At 37.5% G+C, this 27172-nt stretch overlaps 1 protein-coding gene across 1 annotated transcript in view; it reads right to left on the bottom strand.

Moving 5' to 3' along the window:
• Window positions 1-27172, bottom strand: part of SLC15A1 (solute carrier family 15 member 1) — a 47807-nt gene that overhangs the window by 3534 nt on the left and 17101 nt on the right. Inside the window, exons 5-19 of the mRNA XM_081046266.1 lie at window positions 25295-25394; window positions 24979-25069; window positions 23073-23156; window positions 20545-20627; window positions 18180-18266; window positions 17518-17607; window positions 15851-15895; window positions 15655-15687; window positions 15485-15573; window positions 14213-14294; window positions 12362-12481; window positions 10908-11057; window positions 9988-10037; window positions 484-591; window positions 254-362 (exon numbers count right to left, since the gene is read on the bottom strand). Of these exons, the coding sequence (XP_080902392.1) occupies window positions 254-362; window positions 484-591; window positions 9988-10037; window positions 10908-11057; window positions 12362-12481; window positions 14213-14294; window positions 15485-15573; window positions 15655-15687; window positions 15851-15895; window positions 17518-17607; window positions 18180-18266; window positions 20545-20627; window positions 23073-23156; window positions 24979-25069; window positions 25295-25394 (1321 nt within the window). The remainder of the gene's footprint in view (window positions 1-253; window positions 363-483; window positions 592-9987; window positions 10038-10907; window positions 11058-12361; window positions 12482-14212; window positions 14295-15484; window positions 15574-15654; window positions 15688-15850; window positions 15896-17517; window positions 17608-18179; window positions 18267-20544; window positions 20628-23072; window positions 23157-24978; window positions 25070-25294; window positions 25395-27172) is intronic.

Here is a 27172-nt window from a genome sequence, read left to right as displayed (position 1 = left end):
TCTTTAAACTACAAGTGTCAGATACAGGTCAACATGAACTTTTAGTAAGAGTAAATCAGCCCGTTCAATTTTCATCTAATGGTGAACTTAAGTCAATGGTAAATTAAAGAACTGGTGGTGAATTCTAAGCCCATTTAAAATACAGATGCTAATACTACTCTAGTCAAATCATTACTACATCCTAAGTGTGTGTGAGGACTCCGATCAAGAAAGTTGGAGTAGAACTTCTGATATAATGGAATGAGTTACTGACCTCCTTCCTACTGATTACATAGGTATATGCACTACCGAATCCAAAGTCTGATTCAAAAGATTTATTACACCTTTCTGGAATCTCTGCTGAGATTAGTGTGAAGTATTTTCTGTGAAAAAAAGAATAATACAGGTTAACATTCTTGGTATTAAATGCTTCAATGTATTGTTTAAGGAAAAAGACTTGAAATCCTTGAAATTTGGAACAAAGGGTCTAGTATAGGTACTTACGAGCCCGAAGGTAAAAACTGATATTCGCTGGCATTGTAATTGGTGACATTTGCATAAATTTTATCATCCACTGTGACGTTGAAGCTCTCGTACAAAGCATTTACAAATCTGAAACAGAAAAACATGTACTTTGTGACTGGACTATGGAATGATTTGTTTGAGGTCACAGTTATATACACCTGAAATTGGTCTATGCTCCCTATCAGAAGGAATTTAAGATGTTCACAGAATATTTTTAGAGTAAAAGCAGAAAGTAAGCAATTATGCCCTTGCTTACTCACTCATGAGAACATATCTAAAATAATTTTTTGGTTTTTTTAAACACAATTAAATGCCAGGAACTGTTCTAAGTACTTTGTAACTAGGAACTTGAATTTCAATGATGTTTTGGATATCAAGTATGGACTGAAATAGGTGATGATCCCTATCCCTTCAAGAAGACAGCCATGCCTTTGTGTTCTTTGCTTCAGAAGCTTTAGAGCTATAGTGGTGAAGGACCCAAAGCAGAAGTTGTTGAGAATCCAAAAGACAGCTTCCAACCGGGGTTTATTTTGGGGAGTTGTTAAGGGAAGCCCATTTATTTTCCTTACCTCTAAAGAGGAGTCTGAGGCAAGGAGGGGCTCCAAAAGATGGAGAGGAAGAAGTGGGCCAGTCCAGCAATCAGAAACAGTCTGGGAAACCCTGCTCAGAGAGTAGAACCTGTGCCTGCAAGTGACAGGGACTGGCACCCCGTTGGAATACAGCTAGAAATGGAACACCCAATAAGACGGGAGCACATTCCCACGATTTCAGTCTCTACAAAGGGCCCTGTGCCCAAGCTTCATGTGGAACTAGCTGAGCTGTGTGGGCAGATGATTAGAGATCCCTTCTTTGAGTGTTCCTGGCTAGAGAAGACCTTGACACTCTTATGCTACCCCAGGGAGGAGAAGGGTGCTGCCCAAAATAAGACTAGTTGATTTTTCCTACCAGATAGGTGACTGAAGGTTTACAGCAGACTATCCAATTTAGAGAATGGAAAGAAATAATAGTGTACACCAAGAACAGTAAAGAATAATTTAACTTCTACATCCCTAAAATATGTAGACAAGTTAACATTGTGGCAACAAGTAATATTGGTCAGATTCTAGGGACTGGGAGAACACTTCAGTGAATTCAACTCAGGTCCTGACATCCTTAGGCATTCGACTTGGTGTAGTATGATAGGTGATTAATATAGAAAACTGAACCAGATATGAGTCGACAGGAGCCCAATAGGTAGAATTAGGCTCCAAATTACAAAAGCTACTTTTATCAACGATTGAGATGAACCATTCAAAGAAACAGTGGGTAGGAAGTAAACCCTTGGGCCTGGGTCCTAACTATATAAGATTTTGAATAAATTCCACGCTAAGATTAGAGTACTATGACCTGCCTGACATATGTCTCAGACTGGTACAAGATACCAAAAAGAATGAAAATAATATGAAACAATGCGACATCACATATATCAGAGGCACACATAGAAAACAGTGAAGCATAAGCAGCAAACACACTCTGCTTTGAAGGGTGAGGAGAGCAGAGATCCAAGGTCTACTGTGCTCTAATGGTTTTGATCAGGCACAGTCCTGGAGTCCCATCAAGGCTCAAGTTAGCACAGGCCTCTTAGGAGGTCTGAGAGCTAAGGCTACAAAGTGATTGTGGAATGAGATATGGAGAATGGGAACCAGCTGAGAAAACGACAAGATGGGACCAGTTCTTTAAAGAATAACCAAGGGGCTGAGAGTCGTTCCTTCTAATTTTTTTTTAAAAAACGGCTTTGTGAGATAAATTCATGTACCACCAAATTCATCCATTTAAAGTGTACAATTCAGTGGCTTTAGTATGCCCACAGGGTTGTGCAACCATCACAATAATCTAATTCTCATCCCTCCAAAGAGAAACTCAATACCCATTAGCAGTGACTCTCCGTGCCCCGGGCCCCCAGTCCTTGGAAACCATGAAGCTGCTCTCTGTCTCTGTGGATTTGCCCGGCATTTCATGTAAATGGAACCCTACAGTACAGGGTCTTTCATGTCTGGCTTCTTTCACGTAGCATCATGTTTTTAAGGTGCATTCATGTAATAGCATATATCAGTAGGCACTTCATTCCTTTTTATGGCTGAATAATATTCCATTGTATGGATAGACCCTACTTTGTTTATCAATTGATGAGCATTTGAGTTGTTTCCACATTTTGTCTATTTTGAATAATGCTGCCATGAACATTCATCTACAAGTTTTTGGGTAGATACATGTTTTCATATCTTTTGGGTATATACCTAGGAGTGAAATTGCTGGATCATATGGTAACTCTATGTTTACCATTTTGAGGAATAGTTTTTTAAAGTGGCTGCATGATTTTACATTTCCACCAGCAGTTTATAAGGATTCTAATTTATCCATAACCTCACCAACACTTGTTATTGTCTGTTTGTTTTAAAATTAGAGCCTAGTGAGTGTGAAGTAGTATCTCGTTGTGGTTTTGATTTGTATTAGGTCATAGTCATCCCTAATGACTAATGATATTGAGGACCCTTTCTTGTGCTTTTTGGTCATTTGTGTATTTTCTTTGGAAAAATGTCAATAGAAATACTTTGCCCCTTTAAAAAAAATGGGTTATCTGTCCTTTTATTGTTGATTTGTAAGAATTCTTTATATATTCAGAATGTAAATCTCTTATCAGATATGTGATTTACAAGTATTTCCTCTCATTCAGTGAGCTGTCTTTTCACTTTCCTGATGATGTCACTTGTAGCACAAAAGTTTTCAGTTTTGATGAAGCCAAAGTTACTATTATTTTCTTTTGCTGCTTGCGCTTTTGGTCTCATATCTAAGAAACCATTGCCTAACCCAACGTCTCAAAGATTTACTCCTATTATTTTTCTACAAATTCTATTGTTTTTGTTATAGTACGTCTATGATCCATTAAGTTTTGTGTATGGTACCAGGTAGAGAAGGTCTAACTTTAGTCTTTTGCATGTGGATTTCCAGTTGTTCCAGCAGCATTTGTTAAAACCTTCACAATTTTTTGAATGAAGGTTTCTTTTTGAATTTACTTATGACCAATTATGCTTCACCATCACTTCCTCCTTAAAGTATCATTATCAGTATCACAGTCATGAAAACCAGGATTGAAATAAACTGAATTTACAACCAGGCCTCTGCATAGCTTTTTTCAAATCTTAAATTGAGATTTTTTTTTTTAATAAACTCATGAAGCATACAATCACATTATCTACACTAATGATTTCTATACCCATAATGAATAAATATATTCAGTAAAATATATTTTTTACTGTTTTTTAAAATTGTTTTACTGTTTTTTACTGTTTAGTAAAATTGTTTTTTGCTTTTCTCACCCTTTTTATATTTCTTTTTTGTGTTACTTATCATGAACATATTAATTTGGTACAATAGTTTATATGTAATTTATAAAGGATACCATATTTATAATGGGTGCATGCCCAAAATGTTTTTATTGAATGTGATAAAAAGTCTAAAGACCACTGTCCTAGAGAAATGTCTCACATGTGGAAAAAGAAACATATATGAATGTGGATTGTAGCATTGTTTGGAAAAAATGAGAATAACCTAAGTTTCCTTGAATAGAGAAATGGATAAATAAATAGTGATATATGCATGCAATGGAATATTATAAGGTGGTTTAAGTGCACGAGTAAGGGGTGTATATATCAATATGGCTAAATGTTAAAATAATATTTTATATTATTATTTATATTATTGTAAAATGACATATACACAGGACAATAACATATTGTTTAAAAACATGCTCAAAATTATTTATAGATACACATGTATGTAACAATATATAATGTTAAAAATGCATGAGAAAGATTAATATCAAATTCTTGATCAAGGCCTTTTGAGTCTTTTGAGGCACGCTTTTGCTTGGGCCAGCTCCTAACTTTTCAGAGTTTACTTTCTCTTCTAATAAACTGCTCTTTCACCACTTTGAAAAAAAAAATTCTTGATCAATTTTTGATTGAAGTACTGCCACCTTATTTAAAAGAGTCTATTTAAGGTAATTTACTTAAGTCTTCCAAATTACTGATACCACATAATTAAAAGGATACCATTTTGCCTAAAATTCTGTGTACTTTCTTTAATTCATATATTACTCATAAATCTGACTTCCTGAAATTCTTGAAGTTGTTCTATTTATCAGTTAGTTTCTGACTAGTTGTTCAGAACCTGTCTTTTTTTAACGGGTTGTCTCCTGGACATTACTGAAATAATAAAGCCTTGGATCTTTTAAGGATTTGATGTTGCAATTAAAAGAAAAAAGTTGGGAGACGTCATCAAAATTGCGGCATGAGATGAGCCTTGGTAAAGCCTCCCTGGAATTTACAACTAATCGAACAACAATAACTCCACAAAGGACTCCCTGCACAGCAGACAGGCAAGACGAAGAGGCCCACCACTGAATTCACCTAAAGGTGGGAGAATCGTGTGAGCAGGGGAGGAGAGAAGGGAGAAGTGCGGAGACGGAGCCGTGTGGGTGCAGGACGCAGACTTGCTCAGTGCTCCGAGCTCGCTGCATCCCGGAACTACCGCAGCTGCGGGAGAGGGAAGGACTCGGACTGCTAGGGATCCGCTTACGGCCCACAGGGCTGAGGGGGCAGCATATAACACGGCTGAACCCAATCCTCAGGCAGAGACCTTGGAGAAAAGACTGAGGGAAGAAGGCTGAAAACGGTGGTTTAAGCCCTCACTGCCGAGCGGAGAATGGAAGCCTTAGGCACTGAGACTAGCCGCCCCCTCCCTACCCTCCCAGAGCTCCCCCCGCCGCCACCTGCCCGGTGCTAGAAGCGGAACAGTAGCAGTGTCAGATCAAAAGAACAGAATATTTGCTGTTCTGAGAACTGTGGACCGCAGACACAGATTCGCAGCCCAACTAGTTCCGGCAAAGGGGAGGGAGCTGTGGAAGCGGACCGGCTGTGGTGGTGGTGGTTGCCACCATTGCTCTGGGCCACCTCTCACAACTCGCCCCACCCCTGGCCCCACCAACTGGGCGGATCCCTACAGGAGTAAACAGAACTGCTGAAACATAAGGACTCTGAATCTGGTGCAGGAAGAGCTTTGGAACTTCAGAAGCTCTCCGCATCCCCACAGGGACGCGGCACCCTATGATCCAGGCGAACTGTTAACAGAGGAGAAGCCCATCTCCCAGGGAATCCCCCCATTGTGTGAGGAGCTGGAATAGTGCAGAGAAAACATAGCACTACTGTGTGAGAGAGGAATAAAAAGGCTGCAGTCGGAGAGAAAATAACATTCTATCAACAAGTACTGGAAAACAAAAGAAAGACGTCTTCCTAACAATCTGTTGCAGAAGCCACTCCTGTAGATGTCTAGGAAGAGAAATAATAAATCAGTAATTGCCATGAATAACCAAGGAAACAAGACAGCTCAGAAAGAAAGTGAAAAGTCTCCAGAAAAGGAACTTAAAGATATGGAAATATGTGACTTAAATGACAGAGAATTCAAGATTGCAGTTCTGAAAAAACTCAACGAGATGTAAGAAAACACAAAGGCAATTTAATGAACTCAGAAACGCAATCAAAGAACAACATGAGCATTTTATGAAAGAGATTGAAATTTTAAAAAAGAACCAAATGGAATTTCTGGAGATTAAGAACTCAATAGAAGAAATTAAGAATGAAATAGCCAGATTAGGTAGTAGAGTTGACCAGATGGAGGAAAGAATCAGTGACATCGAAGATAGAAACCTAGAAATGACACCGATGGAAGAAGAAAGAGACTTGAGACTTAAAAGAAATGAAAGAACTCTACAAGAACTTTCTGACTCCACCAGAAAGAGCAATATAAGAATAGTGGGCATACCAGAAAGAGAAAAAATACAGAAGGGAACAGAGAGTATATTCAAACAAATTGTTGATGAGAACTTCCCAAACTTGTGGAAAGAACTGGATCATCGAATCCAAGAAGCAAATAGAACACCTAATTACCTCAATCCCAACAGGCCTTCTCCAAGGCACATTGTATTGAAGTTGTCTAAAATCAACGACAAAGAAAGAATCCTCAAGGGAGCCAGGGAAAAGAAGACGGTAACCTACAAAGGAAAGCCCATTAGATTATCATCAGATTTTTCAGCAGAAACTCTACAAGCCAGGAGGGAATGGAACCAAATATTCAAACTATTGAAAGAGAGACATTATGAGCCAAGAATAATATATCCAGCAAAGATATCCTTTAGATATGAAGGAGGAATAAAGACCTTTCCAGACATACAGAAGCTGAGGGAATTTTCTATACACGACCTGCACTACAAGAAATACTAAAGGAGGCTATTCGACCACCATCAACAGGGACAATTTGTATCATCATAACAAGGAGGAGAGTAAAGCCCTGAACTGGAATATGGGAATGGAGAAAGTAAGGGTGCTGAAGAAAATGGAATACTCTAAATATCAAACTTTCTTTTACATAAACTTAAGGGTAACCACTCAAAAAAAATCCAGAACTGAAATATATACTGTAATAAAAGAAGAAACAGAGGGAAACATCATAGAATACCACCACACAGAAATAATAGACAACAACAAAAAGGCAAAGAAAGAATGGAGACACAGCCTTACCAGAAAACTAAAGATAGAACGACAGGAAATCCTCACGTATCAATAATCACCCTAAATGTAAATGGACTGAACTCACCAATAAAAAGGCATAGAGTAGCAGATTGGATCAAAAAACTAAACCCAACTATATGATGTCTCCAAGAGACACATCTCAGTTACAAGGACAAGCATAGACTCAAAGTGAAAGGGTGGAAATTGACACTCCAAGCAAATGGTACCCAGAGAAAATCAGGTGTAGCCATAATGATATCAGATGAAACAGACTTCAGGGTGAAAAAGATAACGAGAGACAAGGATGGACATTTCATAATTGTAAAGGGGAATATACAACAAGAAGACATAACAGTCATCAATATTTATGCCCCAATCAGGGAGCACTGAAATATACCAAACAACTACTAACAGAACTAAAGGGAGAAATTGACCAAAATACAATTATACTAGGGGACTTAAATACATCATTGACAGCTATGGATAGATCATCCAAACAGAAAATAAAAGAAAAACGTTTCTAGTGTATCTTTTACTTCACATGGGTGGGTTGGTGGGGTACTGTTGCTGAATTCATGGGTACTTCTTTTCCAAGATCTCAACAAAACAATAAAAAAAAAAATGAAGCTTTAACAGTGTCAGAACAAGAAAGGATACCACAATTTAAGCTGTCTGTTTCCAAAGAAACCAAAACAATGAATTCTGAGTCACAAAAGAATAATCTGAGGCACAAAGGAAATCCCAGAGGCACTTCCAGCTCAGACAAAACTACAAAGATCAGAAAAGGGCCAGGTGACCATTATCAGAGTATTTCCTTCCAGATCTGCTAGGGCAGTTGTGTTATGTGCATGTGTGTGGGAGAGAAGAACAATCCAGAAGACACAAAAGAAGACGTTATGGACTGAATTGTGTCCTCACCCCCCAAATTTACATGTTGAAATCCAAACCCTCAATACTTCAGAATGTGATTGTATTTGGAGATAGGGTCTTTTAAGAGATAAAATAAGTTCATTAGGGTGAACTCTAATCTATTTGGTATTGTCAAATAAAAAAAATATTATAGCCATTCAACAGGTGTGTTCAGGAAACTCACCGTGGTTTTAATTTATATTTCCTTAATGGCCAATGGGGTTGAACCTCTTTTCATGTCTTTAGTTGCCATTTGTATGTCTTCTTCAGTGAAATGTCCATTAAAATCTTTTGCTCTATTTTTTTTTAAACTGGGTTATTTTCTAATTATTGAGTTTTGAGAGTAATTATATATTCTGGATACAAATTCTTTGTAAGATATGTGATTTGTAAATATTTTCTACCAGTATGTAGCTTATCCTTTCATTCACTTAACAATGAGATTTACAGAACAAACGTTTTTAGTTTTTAGTTTGGATGAAATCTAAGTTATCAATATTTTTGAACACATATATGACATTTTTTTTACCATATATATCCACTATATATGTATATAGTGTACAATGGAATATTATTCAGCCACAAAAAAGAAAGTAATCCTGCCATTGTGACAATATGGCTAGAGGGCATTATGCTAAGTGAAATAAGCCGGACAGAGAAAGACAGGTACCATATGGTATCAATGTGGAATCTAAAAAAAAATAGTTGAACTCATAGAAATAGAGTGGTTGTCATGGACTGGGGGGGTCGGGTGGAAGGGAAATGGCGAGATGTTGATCAAAGGATGTAAACTTTCCGTGCTAAGATGAATAAATTCTAAGGACCTAGTATACAACATGGTGACTATAGTTAATAATACTGTATTGTATAGTTGAAATCTGCTAAGAGATTAGATCTTAAACATTCTTATCACAAAAAAGGTAACAGAATATGGATGTGTTAATTTGATTGTGGTAAATACCTCACAATGTGTATATATATATATTAAACCATCATATTGTACACTTGAAATAGATACAACTTAATTTGTCAATTATAACTTAATAAAACTGGAAAAACATAAACAAAATAATACTAATGCTATGATTTTGATAAGAATTGCACTAAACCCATAGATCAATTTGGGAAGAATTCACATCTTTACCATGTTAAGTTCTCCAATTAATGAACCCAGAATATCTCTCCCTTTATTTAGCTCTTTATTGATTTCTTTCATAAGCCTTTTGTAGTTTCAACTCGCAAATCCTGTGTATGTTTTATTAGACTTATAACTAGTAATTTCATCTTTTTTGGGAGCTATTGTAAATGCTATTTAAAGTTTCAGTTTTCAATTATTCATTCCTAGTGTATAGAAATACGTTGTTTGTTTTATTGTTGACCTTGTGTCTCGTACCCTTTCTAAACTCACTTGATTCTATCAGCTTTTTTGTAAAGTCCCTGGGACATTCTATGCAGTTAATTATGTCACCTGTGAACAGGCATAGTTTTATTTCGTCCTTTTCAATCTAGATATTTTTGCTTCTTTTCCTGGTCTCACTGCACTGGCATCTGGAAGGATGTTGAATAGAAGTATAGAGAATAGACAATCTTACCTTGTTCCTAATCTTATGGGGAGACCACCTCAAATTTCAACATTAAGTATAAAGGAAGCTTGAGTTTTCTCTGCTGTCCCTTTTCAGAGTAAGAAAGTTCCCTTCGATCACTAGTTTATTGAGAGTTTTCCTCATAAATGGGTACTGAATTTATCAAATGCTTTTCCTGCATCATTGATATGATGATATAGATTTTACTCTTTAGTTTCAGATAATGGATTATGCTGATTGATTTTTTGAATATTGAACCAGCCTTAGCTTCTTGGGATAAACTCGATACTCTTATTTTATATTCTTGTTATAGCTGGACTTTACTATGGGTATGCATACTTACATAAGAAGCTGATATAACTTTATTTTTAAAGAAATATACATACCTGATTCCATTTTGTCCTTTTTTTGGCTTCTGGTTAAGGCCATCCTTTACCTGAGATAGAAAACATTTTCAAATCTAATCCTTTAGAATATGTTTAGATTATCATTTCATCCTTTGAGAAGCAGAATGATGTTGGCATTTATCCTAGGAACTAAGGGCATAATGATTACATTTGCTGGGCTCAATGCTTCAGCCTTGTTTTTTTTTTTAAGTTAACGTGAGCCTTTACAATTTTTGATGCCTGCTTTCCAGTGGTTCCACAGAACACCGCTCTCCAAGAATTTAGAACAAGCCATTCAACAGCTCCCTAATTAAACACATGACTCAGAAATCTTAATTCTATATTGCAGTTCTACAGAAGCTCACTTAAATTTACTTTACAAATACCACAACTCCTTTATTTAGTTCAAGTATACCTTCACAGCTTCTTTACATGCTGAATGGCATATCTAAACACCTATATTTTGGCATGAAATATTTTATATGTATGTGTATTGCTTTATTGGATACGTTCACTATATATTTTTTTCAGAAACCACTCTCATTTTCCAATTACTAAGTGAAAACATTTAAAAATACAATTAAAGATATAGTCTAAAATTTATCTCAAAAAGTCACTGAGAATGCACATATGCATTCTGTGTCAGTTGTGTACACACACACACACACACACACACACACACACCCTATGCTCAAAAGTTCTTTTTAATATTAACCCTAATATTAAATACTTAAGTAAGAGTAAAAATAAAATTAATCCACCCATCAAATTTTTATTGGAAGTCAAATGACTTGTGTCCTTGAAGAAGGAAGAAATCAAGGATCATCTAAAGTAATACGACATAGGGGTAAAACAAAGTTACACCACTAAAACACCATGTCTCCATCATCACAAACAGCTATCGGTGTATAGTTACTTACCACTCGGTAATTGTTGGGAGCCCACACTAGAAGGGTATGGCGATGGCCCGGCTCAAACTTATGCGTTACTGGATTGACTAACGGGGATCCAGTAGAAGAAATGTTTATACTTGTCAGTTTGTCCACGTCAAAACTGAAAAATTCATCTGTCTATAATGGGGGAAAAGGAGTCATGTTAATACCATGGAGTCTTCTTCTGAACTCTGTAATTAAACACTGTCGTGGCATGTTATTTGACATTCCCAGTGCAAGTTCATACACATCAAAAAATGCCTTGGGGAGCTGGCACTGGTTTATCTCAGCTCTCCACCCGCCCTGTGGACTCTCTCATGAAGTTGTTTAGTATTACCATAGGAATTATACTTTCCACCCAGCATTTTACTTCTGTTTTGTTTTATGAAGATGAATGCTATGGAAATAATTTCTATCACTGGGCAAAGAACAGTTTCGGGGAAAAGCAACAGCCCTGGAGATAATCAATACTGGGCTGTCCCAAGCATCAAGAGTCAAACTTTCTTGTTTTTCAAGGTTATTAGTTTGGCAAGATCTAAGGTAGTGGTTCTCAACAGTGTCTAAACAGGAAAGAGACCAGTTCAATCAAAATCTGTGTGGTTGATATTGAATGTCAACTATAATTTAATATATATATACACACACAGAATGTGGAGTACAGCATAGGGAACAGAGTCAATGGAATTGACAACTGTATATGATGTCAGATGGAGGGAGGTTATCACTTTGTGAGGGGTGTAAATGTCTAACTATTACATTGTTTTGTGCACCTGAAACTAACTAAATAAAAAAAAATAAAATAAATTGGTAATTAATTGAAAAAAAAATCTGTGGGGTTGGGACCCAGGTATCAGGATTTTCAAAGTTCTCCAGGTGATTCCAATATGGACTCAAGGTTGAGAATCTCTAATCCAGACCAATGACTATCCACATTAGGGTTTTTCCAACCTCACCTCTATTGACATTTGGGGTCAGATAATTCTTTGTTGTGGGGAGTTGTTTGTCAGCATCCCTGGCTTCTACATAGGAGATGCCAATAGCACACTCCCAGTTGTCACAATGAAAAACATCTCCAGAGATTGTCCCAATGTCTCTTAGTGGGGCAAAACTGCCCCAAGGAGAGAACCGCTGACCCAGATCTTGCTATTTAAAGTGTGGTTCAATGCACCAGCAGTATCATCACCCAAGAGCGTGTTAAAAACGCAGCGTTTCAGACCTACTGATCAAGAGTCTTCACTTTAATAAACTACCCAGGCAATTCATGTGCACATTAAAGTTTGATGTGCACTGGTCTAGAGTGAAGCCAAAAGGAGATCAAGATACTGAGACATTTTATCACTGGGTTATCTTGGAATTCATACAAGGACCAAAACTATCAGCTTCTATAAATCCTATTACAACTCAGGTCAGAAGATGAAAAAAAAATTGCATCTCCTACTTACTCCAGATATTTGGTCAAGTGTCACCATCTTTTCGGGAAAAGATATAGTCATTCTATCATTTCCTATATTCAGTACTTTAATTTGGACTTCGTTTCCTTTGGGGAAGACTGGAAGAGTTTTCTGAGAAAAATAAAAGATAATTGGCAGTGAGGTCTTCAGTTTGCATTGAAGATAATCCAGCCATGGCATGAGAGTCATTTTCCCCACAGCCATGGAAAGTTGTGCTGGCTGAGTCATACCAAACACCTCCCACAAAGCCTCCAATCACTTACTTCATGGCACCCACAGAAAAGGATGTTTGTGCAGAACATAGAAGTAACCAGAAAGAGGCTGCTCTTGGTCTTACCTTGGATCTACCTACCTCCAGGTCAAGGGATGCCAGATTATAAAGTCTAACACCCAAAGGGGGTCAGAGTAACCATAGCCTAAATGAATGCTTATTTTACCGTGGCACCTGAGATCGACTCTCCCAGGATGTCTCCCCTGTAAATCTGGAAGCCCAGACCTTAGCCCTGGAGAGGGTGCTCCAAATATCCTTTCCCAAATGCTGCATGCCCTCCCGCCTCTACATCTTTGCTCAGGGTTTCTGCCTTTTCCCTTTACAAGGCCCTCTCTCAAATCCCAGTGTCACGCAAGCAATCTATTTCTATTTTAGCTCCACAATTCGTTTTCCACAAAACTAGCTATGCTCAAGAGAAAGTGAGTACACCCACGCTCATTGTAGCATTATTCACAAAAGCCAAGAGGTGAGATGACCCAAGTGTACGTCAACAGATGAATGGATAAACAAAATGTGCTATACTCATAACAACGGAATATTATTCAGCCTTAAAAAGAAAGGGAATTCTGACACATGCTACAACATGGACGACCCTTGAGGACACTATAGTAAGTGAAATAAGTCAGTCACAAAAGGACACACACAGTATGATTCCACTTAATGTGGTATCTAGAGCAGTCAAATGCATAAAGACAGAAAGTAGGATGGCGGTTAGCAGGGGCTGGAGGAAGGAGGAATGGGGAGTTGTTGAATGGACATAGGGTTTCAATTTGGGAAGATGAAAAGCATTCTGAAGACTGAGTGCACAACAATGTGAATGTACTTAACACGACTAAACTGTGCGCTTAGAAATAGTGCAGACGGTACATTTCATACTATGTATATTTTACCAAAAATTTTTACTTCAAAATTAAAAAATGGAAATTAAAAAAGAGAAGGTGGGAAGAAGGGAGAGAGAGAGAGAGAGAGACAAAGAGAGACAGAGACCTTTTACCTCTTATCTTACATACTACATAATGCCCTGTTTCTAGGACCTGATCTCAGAATAAGGACTTTAGGAGTCTAGTTTAGCCCAATTTTGGGTCCAATAGACATGTGAATTAGCATAGGAATTAACCATTATTAGAAACATTAGAATACAAAAGGGAAGACTGTCATCAAAAAGACAATTTACACATTTTTGAAATAATTTGTGAGTGCTGAACTTCTTTTAACTAGATCTTTTAGGAGTTTATGCAAAAGAACAAGTTTCATAAATTTCTCTCCCATTATAAAAACTGCATTATAAATGGAAGCTCCTGATGTAACTGCCATCTGGTTTTTCTCCTAATTAAGTGCACTCTTTTGATCCTATTCCTGGCTGCGTCCTTTGCAGTGGTAAGACCCCACAGTGCACGTTGTCAGAAAGGGACTGTTTTGCTCCTATGGTACATTGTCCATAGCTTCAGGCCTTAGTTTATCAGCAAAGACCCTGTCCTGCCCTAATCTTCTTGGTCCTAGAGAAAGAAGACTTCCGAACACCCCACCTGAGCCACCAGGAATGGCCACTGGAGAATCAGAGTGCAACTCACATCAATTTCCACCTGCACGACTGCAGCCACCACAAAAGCCATGGAAGCCAGGAACATTCCAACTGTCATCTTCTTCAAGGAGCTGATGAGACAAGCAAGAGACTCTCAGCCTCATACAAACAAGCTAATAATAAGCCTCCAAAGGAAGCACTCCTCTCCCTGCTCCCCCCAAACAAAACTAACTTCCCCCACCCCCAAGACACATGAGATTGAAAGCATCTCTTCATCTCTTATTCATGACCAAGGCTGGGGAGGATAAATGTAATACAGCTTCTTATTTGCATGTTTACATTTAATTTCTAGAAACTATACTTTGAGCGATACTTTGGATTCTAGCTAACATTTCAGTCATCTACATTATGGGAGAGAACGGTATGTTCCTCTACCCTTCTAGGTTCTTTTTGCTGGTCTATTAAATTGACATGAGATAGATTAACAAGAGAAAGTAACCAAATTTAATTACATAAATATGTATAGGATCCCCACAATCATTAGAGGTTCAGAGACAGAAAGGGAAAGTGGGGGATATATGGTATCCTGAGCCAACCAATGAGGTAAGATGCCTGGGGGCTTAACAGGGAGGAGGGCAGTTCGCAGAATGATAAGAGCAGCTGTTCAGTAATTTAGATGTTTGCTTTGCCATATGGATAGGTCATAAAAAGTTATTTCTGGTGATAACTTATTATGGGCCAGGCCCCAAATTTCAATTCTTTGAGGGAGAGGTAAAAGTGTCTCGTGAGCTTTTGTCTCGTGAGCTCAACTGCCTTCAGCTCAAGGCCCCCAATTTGGATTCTTCTAGATAGTTAAGGAAAGGGCAGAAGTTTCTCCTGAGCCCACAGGATCTGAATTGCCTTCAGCTCAAGGCCCAATTTAGATTCTTTTAGGTAGTTAAAGGAGGGACAGACATTTCTCGTGAGTCCGCAGGGTCTTGTTGGCCTTCAGCTCAAAATACTCTACATGCCAAAGGGACATATCTTATGAGAGCCTGTTCCGAACAACCTTCAACATCTATCAGAGAGCCTTAATTAGACGCATTTTCAGGCTGCCATTAATAGCACTTCTTTAAAGGCAAGTTTTCAGAAACATCGGCACTCAGACATTTAATTCAAATACAGTTCTTTAAAAGCCCCATCTATATAGGTGGTGTCGTGGGAGGGGAGACAGACATTGTTTTCACGAGGCCTGGAAGCTGAGGGAGGGCAGCGCACTTGCAAAGCCCTAGACCTGTTGGAACCTCACCCCAACCCCAACCCCAACCCGCGGGTCACCTACGTGAAATTGAAACCACATTTTGCAATCAGAGGATACACCACAGCATCAACGATAGGGACCATGATGACGATCAAGATGGCGTTCACAGTCTGCAGATGGAGTGGAGATGAACTGTTATTGTCTCAAAGGTGACTTTGATCTCTAAAAGCAACTTAAATATTTTCTCTTACCTGCATCTGATCCGGCTGAATTTCAATAATTCCCTAAAACAAACAGGGGGACAAAAGTCTCATTGGTAAGTTCCCAGAGAAGACATACTGGGGTTTGGGGGGGATGTCATGACAGGGAAGAAGAAAAGGGGCAAAGGGACTAAAACAAAGGAATAGTAACCAAGGGAGGTAAAATATCTTAATGTCTCAAACTTACAATTTTCCCATTCATCGTTGTTGCTTGCAGTGTCCATCTTGAGCCCTTACAAAATGAGTAAGTTCATTGCATCATTCGGGAACATGGGTTTTAAACATTTAACAAGTCAAGTTGAGTTTTACAAGTTGAGTGTTTTTTTCAAATTAGGAATGAGGTCTGAAATGTTACAGGATTTAACATTTTTTTTCAACATCAAGTTCGTCTCCCATCTCCATTGTAATACTGGGTAAGAAGAAACAACCTGCACTTCTGCTCTCTAAGTTAACACAATATGTGGTACTCCCATCCCTCCCAAAGAATCTACGAAGCATGGCTCTTAGATAAAACTATCCTTAAGAAAGACAAAAAGGCATTTCTGAGGCTTGTTGGGAAGAATGACATCACCTGCAAGGTGCAAAGCAGTTTCACACTGAGAATAGTCAGTAGTTACTAGTATCATAGTTTCAAGAACATTAGTATTGCTAAGAGCCATTTTTGACAGCCTAGACTGTCCTAAAATGTGATTCCATGAAGAGAGGTGAGGATTTAAGCCTGGACAGCCTTGTTACATTCAACCTATTTTATAGGAAAAGATGACTCAGGACTGTACAAGTACATATGATTACTTCGATGGAGGACTAAAGATGTAAATGTTTCAACATAATCTATCAACTTCACCAGGAGGACACTATAGAAAGTCAGGAAATATGCTGTTGTTTGAGTTCTTAATATATACCAGTACCTGATTACTTTATATATGTTCTCTATTTTTGATCCTCACAGCCTTGCCGTGGGTTATTACCATGTCAGAAGTCATACAGTTAAAAGGTGATGAGGATATTTCTAGTGCAAATCCAACTCCAATGTTAAGGTTCCTATTCCACATGCAAAACTGCCTCTCTGGTCCTTAAGATGCTGGTCTAAATTACATACTTACTTATAGGGAGATTAATGCATGTACATGCAACTTTTTTCCAAAAAAAGGTTTACCCTTATAATAATCCTTCCTGCACAACAAAATCATGGACGTTTATAAATGTTTTTAAAACTCCAGTTTCTAAAAGAAACAGTATCTTATTTCTTTGGCTACTGAGCATCTTGCATTGAGTTGTCTAAACCTGTATTGAAAAATTCCTGGGCATACATCTTATAGCTGTGGGAAAAAGAAAGAGCACAGGGTGACATGGCAATGATTGGGGTTCTCGTTCCCTGCTCTAAGAATGACTTCAGGGGAGTCATTCACCATCCCTGGATGGTACTTCTAGACCAAAAATTCCATTTTAGATTGGAAGATATCAAGTTCCTCTCGGTTTAAATATTCTGTGGATCCCATAAAAGACAACACATCTTTTTACCATGAGGTATCAGTAGAAAATCTCTTCATTACCACTTTTGATCCGCAAGAGTCCTGGACATTTTGATCAAATCTTTCCTGTCTCCTTTACTTGACCACACCTAATTTCTTCATTGTTTTGCAACAGAAATGTGGATAGAACTATCTAGGGTTGTTGGTTTTTGTTTTTTTTAAAAGAAAGTTAATGTAATCTAACAATGATCATATAAATGAATAAAAAAGAAACTGGAAGAGAACACTTTGAGGAGCTAGATACTAACTGTGGCTTGGTACATGGTAGTGCCCCCCAAATGTTTGCTAAATGAAGATGTACAAAAACATAGTTTCCCATTACCTGCTGATCAAACAAGGCCCAGAACATTGGCAGTGGAATGTACAGGAACATCACCCTGGTAACCATCTTAATTTGAGAGATAAGCCGCTCCTGTAGTTGGGGGGTGGGGGGAGGCACAAATCAGACATGACTTGTGTCACTCACAGCTATTACAATGTTAGTTTAAGTGTAAATATATTTGCATCTGAAGAAGCTGGGTGGTGATTAAGGGTTCCAAAGAACTCTACCCCACGTTTCTTAAGAAAACCAAAATTTCCAAAGCTATTTAAGACAAGAGTGAAAACGTCTGTTTAAGAGGTAAATTATCCGAATTTAAGTGTAAATTCCACTAAATGCAAATTCCATCACCACCACCACTTAAGTCTTCTATATGCAAACTAAAGTTATGTGATCACAATTATATACAATAATTGGCAGGCTATACCAAATGAAAAATCTATGAAAAGGTAATATTGTTTTCATATAAAGGATATCCATTGTTTATCAAGTTCTTCTCCATATCAAAAAGCATTCTGCCAGAGTCTTAGTTAACATGCCAATAAAGGTTAAGGATAATCTTAAACTGATAATCTTGTCCATGAAGCCTTAATAATGAATTGCAGCCGTGGACGTTCCTTTCTAGAGGAGACCCTGGGGCCATTGCAGCAATGATGACCACTTACATCATACTTCTCCTTGGCCCAGTCCAGCCAATGCTCCCTTTTGGGATATTCTTTACTCCGATGCCTAAACCTGTTTTTGATGGCAAACTGAAGGGAGAAAGAAAAAGCAAATGTCAAAACAACTGATTACTTCATCAGGGAAACACATTTCAATTAAACTCCTTTTAATGGAAAACTTGTGAGGGAAGCAAAATATAAAATAGTATACACTAGTAGTATAATGATGATGCTAAAAGGCATAACGTACACTTATTTCTAATCTCTTAGTAACTAGGAGTGTGCGAGTTGGGGTAAACAAAATCACATTATTACTGCTTTACTCTCCAGATCTTCCAGAGTGGAGCATTCAATAGACATAACAGGGGACACATTTGCAATTTCCGTTTTCTGGTCACCGTATTAAAAACCAAAAGGAAAACAGGTGCAATTTGTTTAAAATATATTTTATTTAACCCAACAAACCCCAAATCTGATCTTAATATGTAATCAATATTTAAAAAAGTAATCTCAAAAATTTACATTCTTTTTTCATACCAAGTCTTTGAAATCCAGGGTATATTTTACACTTACAGCACATGTCAATTTACTACATTTTTATCAGGTATATTTGATCTGCATTTACATTTCATAAAATTTATGTTTGAAAACTAGGTTTACAGACCTGAAGTTGTTCCAAACATACTTTAAAGTTTTCCAATAACTCAGTGGAGTATTGGTTTTTATATTTAAGAGAACCTACTACATAGAACTACATGTACAAGATATTATATAATTTAACTAATTGAAGTGAACTCTAATTTAAAATTCTGTTCCCCAGTTGCACTTGCCACATTTCAAATGTTAAACAGCCACACGTGGCTAGTGGTTACCATATTAGATAGCAAAGGTCTATAATAAATGTATTATCGCCACAAAAGGAGAGTGAGAACCCACTATGCAGAAATGGTTCTATAAGAAAACAAAGGTTATATAAGCATATTTTCAAATATGGTAGCACTGATTAGAAAAGTTTACTGGCCCACCCATCATAAAATTAGGTACTTGTAAGAGTCCTTGTTAGTAAGAGGCCTTCAGGAAAAGCAAAGTGCATTTGTAATGATGTAACAGAGAGGAAGGCAATGGTGTTGCTGGTGGGGCCATGCCTCTGCTGAAAAGGAATAACTCAAAGCTACGGGCTGATTTTAGGATACTGGGAGATACAATTCTCATGACTCTGAATTACTTAAAGTAGTTCTTTTGGTATTTGTACTCCAAAAGTTGTCAATCACTTGGGAAGGAAGGACTTGGAGGGATCATTGGTAAGATCCTTACCTAGCTTGGAAAAAATTTTGTGGTGGGAATCGGTCTAATTAATGTTAGAGGAAAGTGCAGGAGGAAAAGAAAACAGCTGCAAGGGAAGATAACTTTTTTGATCCTGAGAGAGCATGTTTATTTCACAAGGTAAAGTGCACATATATAATTTAATGCAATAAAGACAGGCAAAGGGAAAGTAAGTGAACTAAAGTTATCTTAAGGCTGCCGTTACATCCAAAAGATTATCCACACACATTATTATTTTTTTATAAATAAGTGACACATTTCCCCCTGTATATTGTATACTATATACATTATACAATGTATATATTCACTAAAAAAATGGGGAGTGAATAGGGGAATAAAGTTATTTGACTCCATTATTTAAAGATTCCTACATGTGACATTTATCTCCTGACTTTAAAATGTGCCTGTAGGTACATATGTCATGTCGATGTGCATGGAATAAACCATATTCTGCATCTTCCTATCGTCAAATAGTCTTTGAAAACAAGACTTATGATGGCTACATAATATGGCGTAGATACACTACTGAAAGGTGGGCACTGTCCTATTTTCAGCAACTTGGTAGACTTAAATATTTGCTGTTGTAAGTATTACATTGATAACGTATGAATGCAAATTTGTGTCCATTTTTAAAAGTTAGTTTTTTAGCGTTGATTCCTGAAAGTAGGATTACTGACACTTTGTACACTTCAGACTCTTGATGTGCAGTACCTCACTTCTTCATGTTTGTCTCACTGCTACCTGACAAACATCAGACACTGTCTGCCATTTTGATAGGTGAAGAATCACTTTGATTTGATTTTCTTTAACCATTGATCTTCTTTAGTAAGTGCAAGAGCCATTTCCATCCCTCCCTTTTTGAGTTCTGTTTGTGTCTTTTTCCATTAGGTGAGTTTTCTAAGAAACTTCAATTTATCAAAATAGTAAAGAACGCCAATTAAAATGCTTAAAGGAAAGTCAACATTTCATTGGATTTTAATTTGAAGGAGCTGGAAGGTTCTGGGGTGACTAAATGTCAATCGGAGAGAGTTACTGAAATACTTACACCAATGCACTTGACGACTTTAGCCATGACGTTACCCTGGGGCTGGACCTTCTTGTACATTCTACTGCCAATGACAAATACAACTGGATAGGGCAAAAAAAAGATGTGTTGACAAGGCGTTGTCAGAACTACCTGTGACCTACGTGATGTGCTTTTATCTGAGTTACAACCTTGTTTCAGAAATACTGGAATCACTCACAGAATGGGTTTACCTACCTACTTCCCAGTTTAGAAAGATCTTTTGATTCTAATGATCACAGAAGCTTCTGAGTAATGTTACGTTTGTGTTCTCGCATGTTAAAAAAATGAAGCCTAATGCTATCTACTTCCCAGAACGTAGCACAAAGACAGGGTAGCTATTTAAGCACTAGTTCTATCCCTATATAAAGGGAGAAGAAAGGAGTAAGTGCTTTCATATAATAGATTAATGTGTTACTCTATAAAGACAAAAACTGGCTTTATTTTTCTAGTTGCACCGACAAGAGAAAGTTCTTCTTTTTTGAATTTTCAGAAAAACACAGGAGCTAATTTGTTGAGACTTTTACTTAATCATGTGACAATTTATTCTGTGGTCATGGTACAGAAACACAGTTACAATTATTTGCATCTGCAGCTACAGTGATACAAAAGTAAAAGCACTTTTACAATGAGGCAATTCTTCTTCGATGAACCTTCTTAGAAAAGATACCTTGTGAAAATAACTTAGGAAATAAAGTATTTCTGGAAGATGCTCTAAAAACACAATCCCTATACTAAGATTTCTGATTATCCAGCACTAGAATTCAATAATTTTAAAATACCAATGGATTGTTTGAATTCTACTTTTTCCTCTCAATTAAGAGGGCCTGAGATTTTGACAGGTACCAATTCTCAAGTATATCTCTAAGTCTGCACCTATATTATAGATGCTCTTTATAGTCGAAGAAAGAGAAGTTTCCTTGTATCCTCACCCAACGCCAATCTTTTTCAATCCAGACATGGATGGTAGAGGGCCCAATTGATTAAGTTTACATATTTTTGCCATAATATTTTAATATTTTAATCTTTAAGCCTCAGATTAATTGAAACCTAATTCAAGCATAAGATTGTTGTAGACAGAAATTTCTAGAGATGGTGTCGATGCACAGGATTTGGCCTGTTCTGAATTCCTCCATAAGAGAAATCATCATCTTTGATGTAAGCATGACTTGTACAGACTAAATGACACCTTACCTAATGCCAACTTAACAGTGTCCAGCCTAAAACACCGGTTTCTAAAATCCTCTCTATCTCCATCTCCTTACCCAGGATTAGAGAGGAGAAGGCATGTATGAGCCTTTTAAGGGAGTGTGTGGCAGTAGTTAAACAATTATGGAAGAAAATGTGTATACACAAAGGGGAGAATGCTGAGCTCTTGCATAAACATAAGGAAAAAGCTAAATTGCTCCAACATGAGCAAAAGACGGTAAAAGGTACAGTGCCGACTGGTACCTCATTGGAGCAAGAGAAGCGGCAATGAAGGCTTGGGATGGTAATTGGGCTACTGATATAAGCTGAATGATGCTGCCCACTCCCTGCCCCAAAGATGCTGAATTCCTTATCCCCATACCTCAGAATGTGACTTCTTGGGAAATGCCATCCTAGCAGACTGTCAAGGTAAGATAAGGTCATTAGGGTGGCCCCACTCCAATATGACTGGTGTCCTTATAAAAAGGGGACATTTGGACACAGAAGTATACACAGAGGAAATGCCCTGCAAGGTCAAATTGGCATTATGCTGCCACAAACCCAGGAAGAAGGAAGGAGAGAGGCACAGAAGAGACTCTTCCCAGTGCTCTCGTGGAAGCATGGTCCTTCTGACACGCTAATCTTGGACTTCCAGCCTCCAGAACTGTGAGACAATATATAATTTTCTGTTGATTAAGCCACTCAGTCCGTGGTGTTGTGTTATGGCAGTCCTAGGAAATGAGGACACCTACCATCTTTCAAGCTAGGCTATCCCGTGGAGCAATCTCTTCACACTTCCTAAAAAGCCAGTGCCAAGAACTAATGTGCCAATGAATGCATCTGCTATACACACATACTCATCCTAGAGGGAAGATATTCTAGCAGAAACATTTTGAGATGATACACGATGGAAATCTAGATGTTCATTGGAAGTATTTAAACAACAATTGGACCAGGTTGCCATGTCTTCAAGTTGTAGATGAGCGCATGTTGATAAGAAGAAAGCTTTTAGGCACAGGTTCACATTGTCTAGCAAAACCTGTGACCTTCACCTTAATCTGCCTAAGTAGTATCAAATATTGAAATGTCCAGCTCAGTTGATTCCTTTTCCTGTAAACCCTTTGTTGATCCTATTCCATCTGCAACAATATGCCAAATACACTTTCTTTGAATTCTCAGAGCATGTTTAACATGGGATGACAATCTTCATACTACTTATTATTACAATTTGTGACATAAACTTGTAAAAGTTAATCTCAATAATTAAAGGGAGGGCCTGATCTGATCATAGGATTGTATTAATTCAATTGATTTCTACTTACTTAGAGCTACAGCCATAAGAACAGCTGGAACTCCAAAGGCCAGTGGGTAACAAGCTTGTTTACCATGAATTCCACATTCTTGAACTGGGGAGAAATGGCAAGATTAAAATTCATTATGGCATTCGTAACGCTCAAATAGTTCCCGTTTTAAAAAATCCTTAGCTGGTTCTTACACATTGTTTTCACTTAATGTTTTAGATTTATCCATTTGCCTTAGTGATGTCATTGTTCGCTGAGCAAAGCAGCTTTGGAATAGAAAGAGCAGGAGATGGAGACAGATTACAATCTTAGCCTTTACATATCTGTCTGCTACTGGCCGAGCCAATATCAGTTCTTATGTTCTGTGGATTTTCTTAGTTGGGGAGATAAAAACAACCTGGATACTCAGTAAATAAAATCAAAAGTGCCTTGGAAAATCAAGAATTCATGCCAATTAGAAAACAATTAGATTCTGTGAAGAGGTAGCTAGTAAATATTTTAGGCTTTGTAGACGATTCAGTCTCTGTCCCAACACTCAATCCTGCTTTTGTAGGGTGAAAGCAGCCATAGGCAATACATGTACGGTGGTCTTGTCCACATTTCTGGATGTGGGCCATAGGTCACAGTTTGCCGACCTCTGTCTGAGGATGTGTAGTAGCTCTGACATCCTAGGATTGGTGTGGAAAAAAAATTAAGACTTTGGAAGGGGCAGTAGGGAATTCTGGAAATCCTTTCAATGGAATGATGGAGATTGCAGGAATCTGATCCTAAAGGGATTTTGACTTTGTCTTTGACTAGCTATTTCACAATTCTGTAGAGAAAGGAGTTCACTGATAGTCATGCCATGTTTTCAGTTCATAGCCATACAAATGATCCCTGTTCACGGCAATGCAAAATAAATTCCCCACCGTGTAAAGAATATAAGTAAATCTTTGTTAGTCAAATCCTTATCTGAACTAACTGTAGTAGCTTTCCAGTTCCCTCATTAATTAATAGTTACATAAAATCTTTTCACATGCTCATTTCATATTTGTATGAGAGTCATGATTTTTTACCTTAAAAAAAGCTATACTTTAACACATTCTCGAATTCAAACAAGCACAGTAGACATTCTAGTCAGTGGGGAGGTGAGGGAACATAAGGTAAGAATAAAAGCTATTAAATTTTTACACAAGTTGGAATGCAGTTTAAGTGTCATCTTCAAACTACTAGTCAATGCGGAAATACATAAATCCCCACAAAATGTTTTATTTCATAATTTAATCTGATTCAGTGTGCACATCCTGGTCTTGTTTTGGTCTAATTTGCCCCCAAATATTCCCTTCCACGTGGGAAATTCACAAACTCTCAATGGCTCATTAGCAAGCACAAAAATCTGAGTGCTGTTGATAGTTGCTGCCTCATCCTTTTTCTTAGGCAGTTCTTTTAGAAATAGCTGAAATGATTAGAAAGCAAAGAATAAAACCTTGCCCATTAAATTCTTCCTAATTCACTGAACATCACCGAGGAGCAAAGCTCGAAGGCAAAAATGTGTGGTTTCCACAGCCTCTCTTGTCTTATCTCTTACCATGAATAAGGACTTTGCATTGGTAATAATTCAGAAAAATTGATCGTTATACTAAGGATGTTATAGATTCTTCGGTGGTCATTGGGATAAAGGATTCAAGTAAGATTAGAAAAGGAGATAAAACTTGCAGAAAAGAAGCTCATATTCTGGATTTCAATCTGTGCTCTAGTGTGTATCCAGTAGCTGAAGCATTATATAATGAGAGACTAGAGGGACAAAACAAACAAAACAAGGACTTAAATTTTTCACCTGACTTTCTCTCCACAATAAAGAAAATAAAAATAAAGTCCCCTTCAGGTATTTTTTATTTTATTTATTTATTTATTTATTTATTTTATTTTATTTTATTTTTTTTTTTACCTCTGAGAATGGGAGTGATGACAGTAGAAAGCAAACTTCCAGCATTAATGGCCAAATAAAAGATGGAAAAAAATCGGTTTCTTTGTGCTTCCTATAATAAAAAGGATAAAGTTAAAGTACGATGACTTTGGTTACATATCAACTGATCAAACGTAGCTGATGATCTGACCTTATTTCTAACTTAGTTTTGGTCAGAACCTCACTTTCAAGTCTACTGAAAAGAATCCAGTGGAGAACAGACTTTGTGTCAGTGGAATTTGATTCCTGGAGGTTTATAGTTCATTTATGTGATTTCTGTGAAGACACCTGCTCTTACCTGGTTCTCCTCAAACTGATCTCCACCAAATGCAGACACACAGGGCTTGATTCCTCCAGTACCCAGTGCTATCAGGAGCAGGCCGATCATGCACAGCGCCCTAGGGAAAGATGGGGGGTTATTGCCGAAATGTGGTATCCTTAAAAGCGGACACCTGAAGCGGAATAATATTGAACGTCAGCTATAATCTAATATGTATATGGTCACAGGATGGGGAGTACAGCATAGGAAACAGAGTGAATGGAATTGTAACAGCTATTTGTTGTAACACCGATGTCAGAGGGGAGGGGGTTATCACTGTGTGAGGGGTGTAAATGTCTAACTATCACATTGTTTTGTACACCTGAAACTAATAATAATGATAATAAAGCAGGAACCTCATTTTTCCTAATTTCCCTCAGAGAACCAGGCGCAGTGATAAACACAGGGAAGGAACTCAAGCTACATGAGGAAATAATGCAGAGCAATGCAGGTGAATGGACTTGACAGGTGAATGAAACTTGATCGCATGGACCTTCAAGTTTATACCATGATCTAATAATTTACAAGCTAGAAAATTTAAAGCACTAGCTTGAATACTGAACAGGGGTTTTTACATGAAGTTCTTTTGCAGCCTTATCATTTTCAGCAAAAGAATGGGTAAGGAAAATGTTTAAGCATTGTCTTTGGTACAATCATAATAGACACATAATCATCATTAAAATACATTAGAAAACACTAATGATTTAATTGCAAAGTGGGATCTCAGGTTATTTAGTATGATTTTAACTTGTTTACAAAGTACAGAAGACTGGACAGAAGTATCGCAAACTATTTATTATTATAATCTTTTACAATAGTAAAAAGATTATTTATAATAATTAGAAGGCATTAAAGGTCATTTATTTTTATTGACTTTTGTATTTTCCAAGTTATTTATAAGTGTTTTGCTTCCTAATTGAAAAAAAAAAATCATTCACAGAATTTACCCTTGTTTGGTAGTTTTGTTGATTTATAGTAGGTACTACAAATTTTAGGTTTTCTAAATATTTATTCCATGTCTTCTTGGTTGCTAACATTGCTTTAAAATGCTAAAACATATTTTATGAAACAGATAAAGTCAAGGAAGATACTGCACATAGAAAGAATTCTTTAAAAAATCACGGTCATCTTCCTGGATTTGCTGGCGGAAGCACCTCTTTCATTGTTTGCTTCTTAATTTGTATTAAGTGCTGTCAAACAAAACAAAAAACCAACCAAACGACAAAAAACCCATGGCTAATTGTATGTTATATGACATGCACTCTTGTGAGAATTGTAGGTATATTCTAACGCTAACTCCATGAAATAAAGTGAGTAACTAAGCTTTCTTGAGTATTTATCACGTTCCAGGCAACATTCTAGGTGTTCTATCTGGATGTAAAACAGTCCTATGTGAGGTAGGTACTATTACAAATGAGGAAACATAGGCACAGAGGTTAAGAAACTTGCTTAAGATCACACAACTAGTAAGGGGCACAGCCAGAATGTGAACCCACACAGCCTGGCTTCAAAGTCCACATCCTTCTTAACTGACAGTGTAGATTAGAAAACTGAGGCACAGAGAAGATTTGTTGCCCCAGGTCTCACAGCTACCCTCTGGGAGAGCTGGGAATCAGATAATGAAAGTCTCAACTGCCAAACCGTGCTTATAACCACTCCGCTCCATCAACACGATTCCCTGTGGGCACCAAGGGTGTTTCCTCAAGGAACCTTGTCTGAACAGCAATCTGATTGATGAACAAATCAGAAACGCATAGCAGGGACTGCAGATACCAATTTGAATTTCAATGATGTTTTCTTAATCCATTAGAGGCTGACTCAGAGATCAAGGAACTGAAGCACAAAACAGGAAACAGC

This window comes from Rhinolophus hipposideros, assembly GCF_964194185.1.
Source record: "Rhinolophus hipposideros genome assembly, chromosome: 4".
Taxonomy (NCBI): domain Eukaryota; kingdom Metazoa; phylum Chordata; class Mammalia; order Chiroptera; family Rhinolophidae; genus Rhinolophus; species Rhinolophus hipposideros.
The sequence above is the reverse complement of the archived record's forward strand: the minus strand, read 5'-3'. Positions and strand labels throughout refer to the sequence as shown.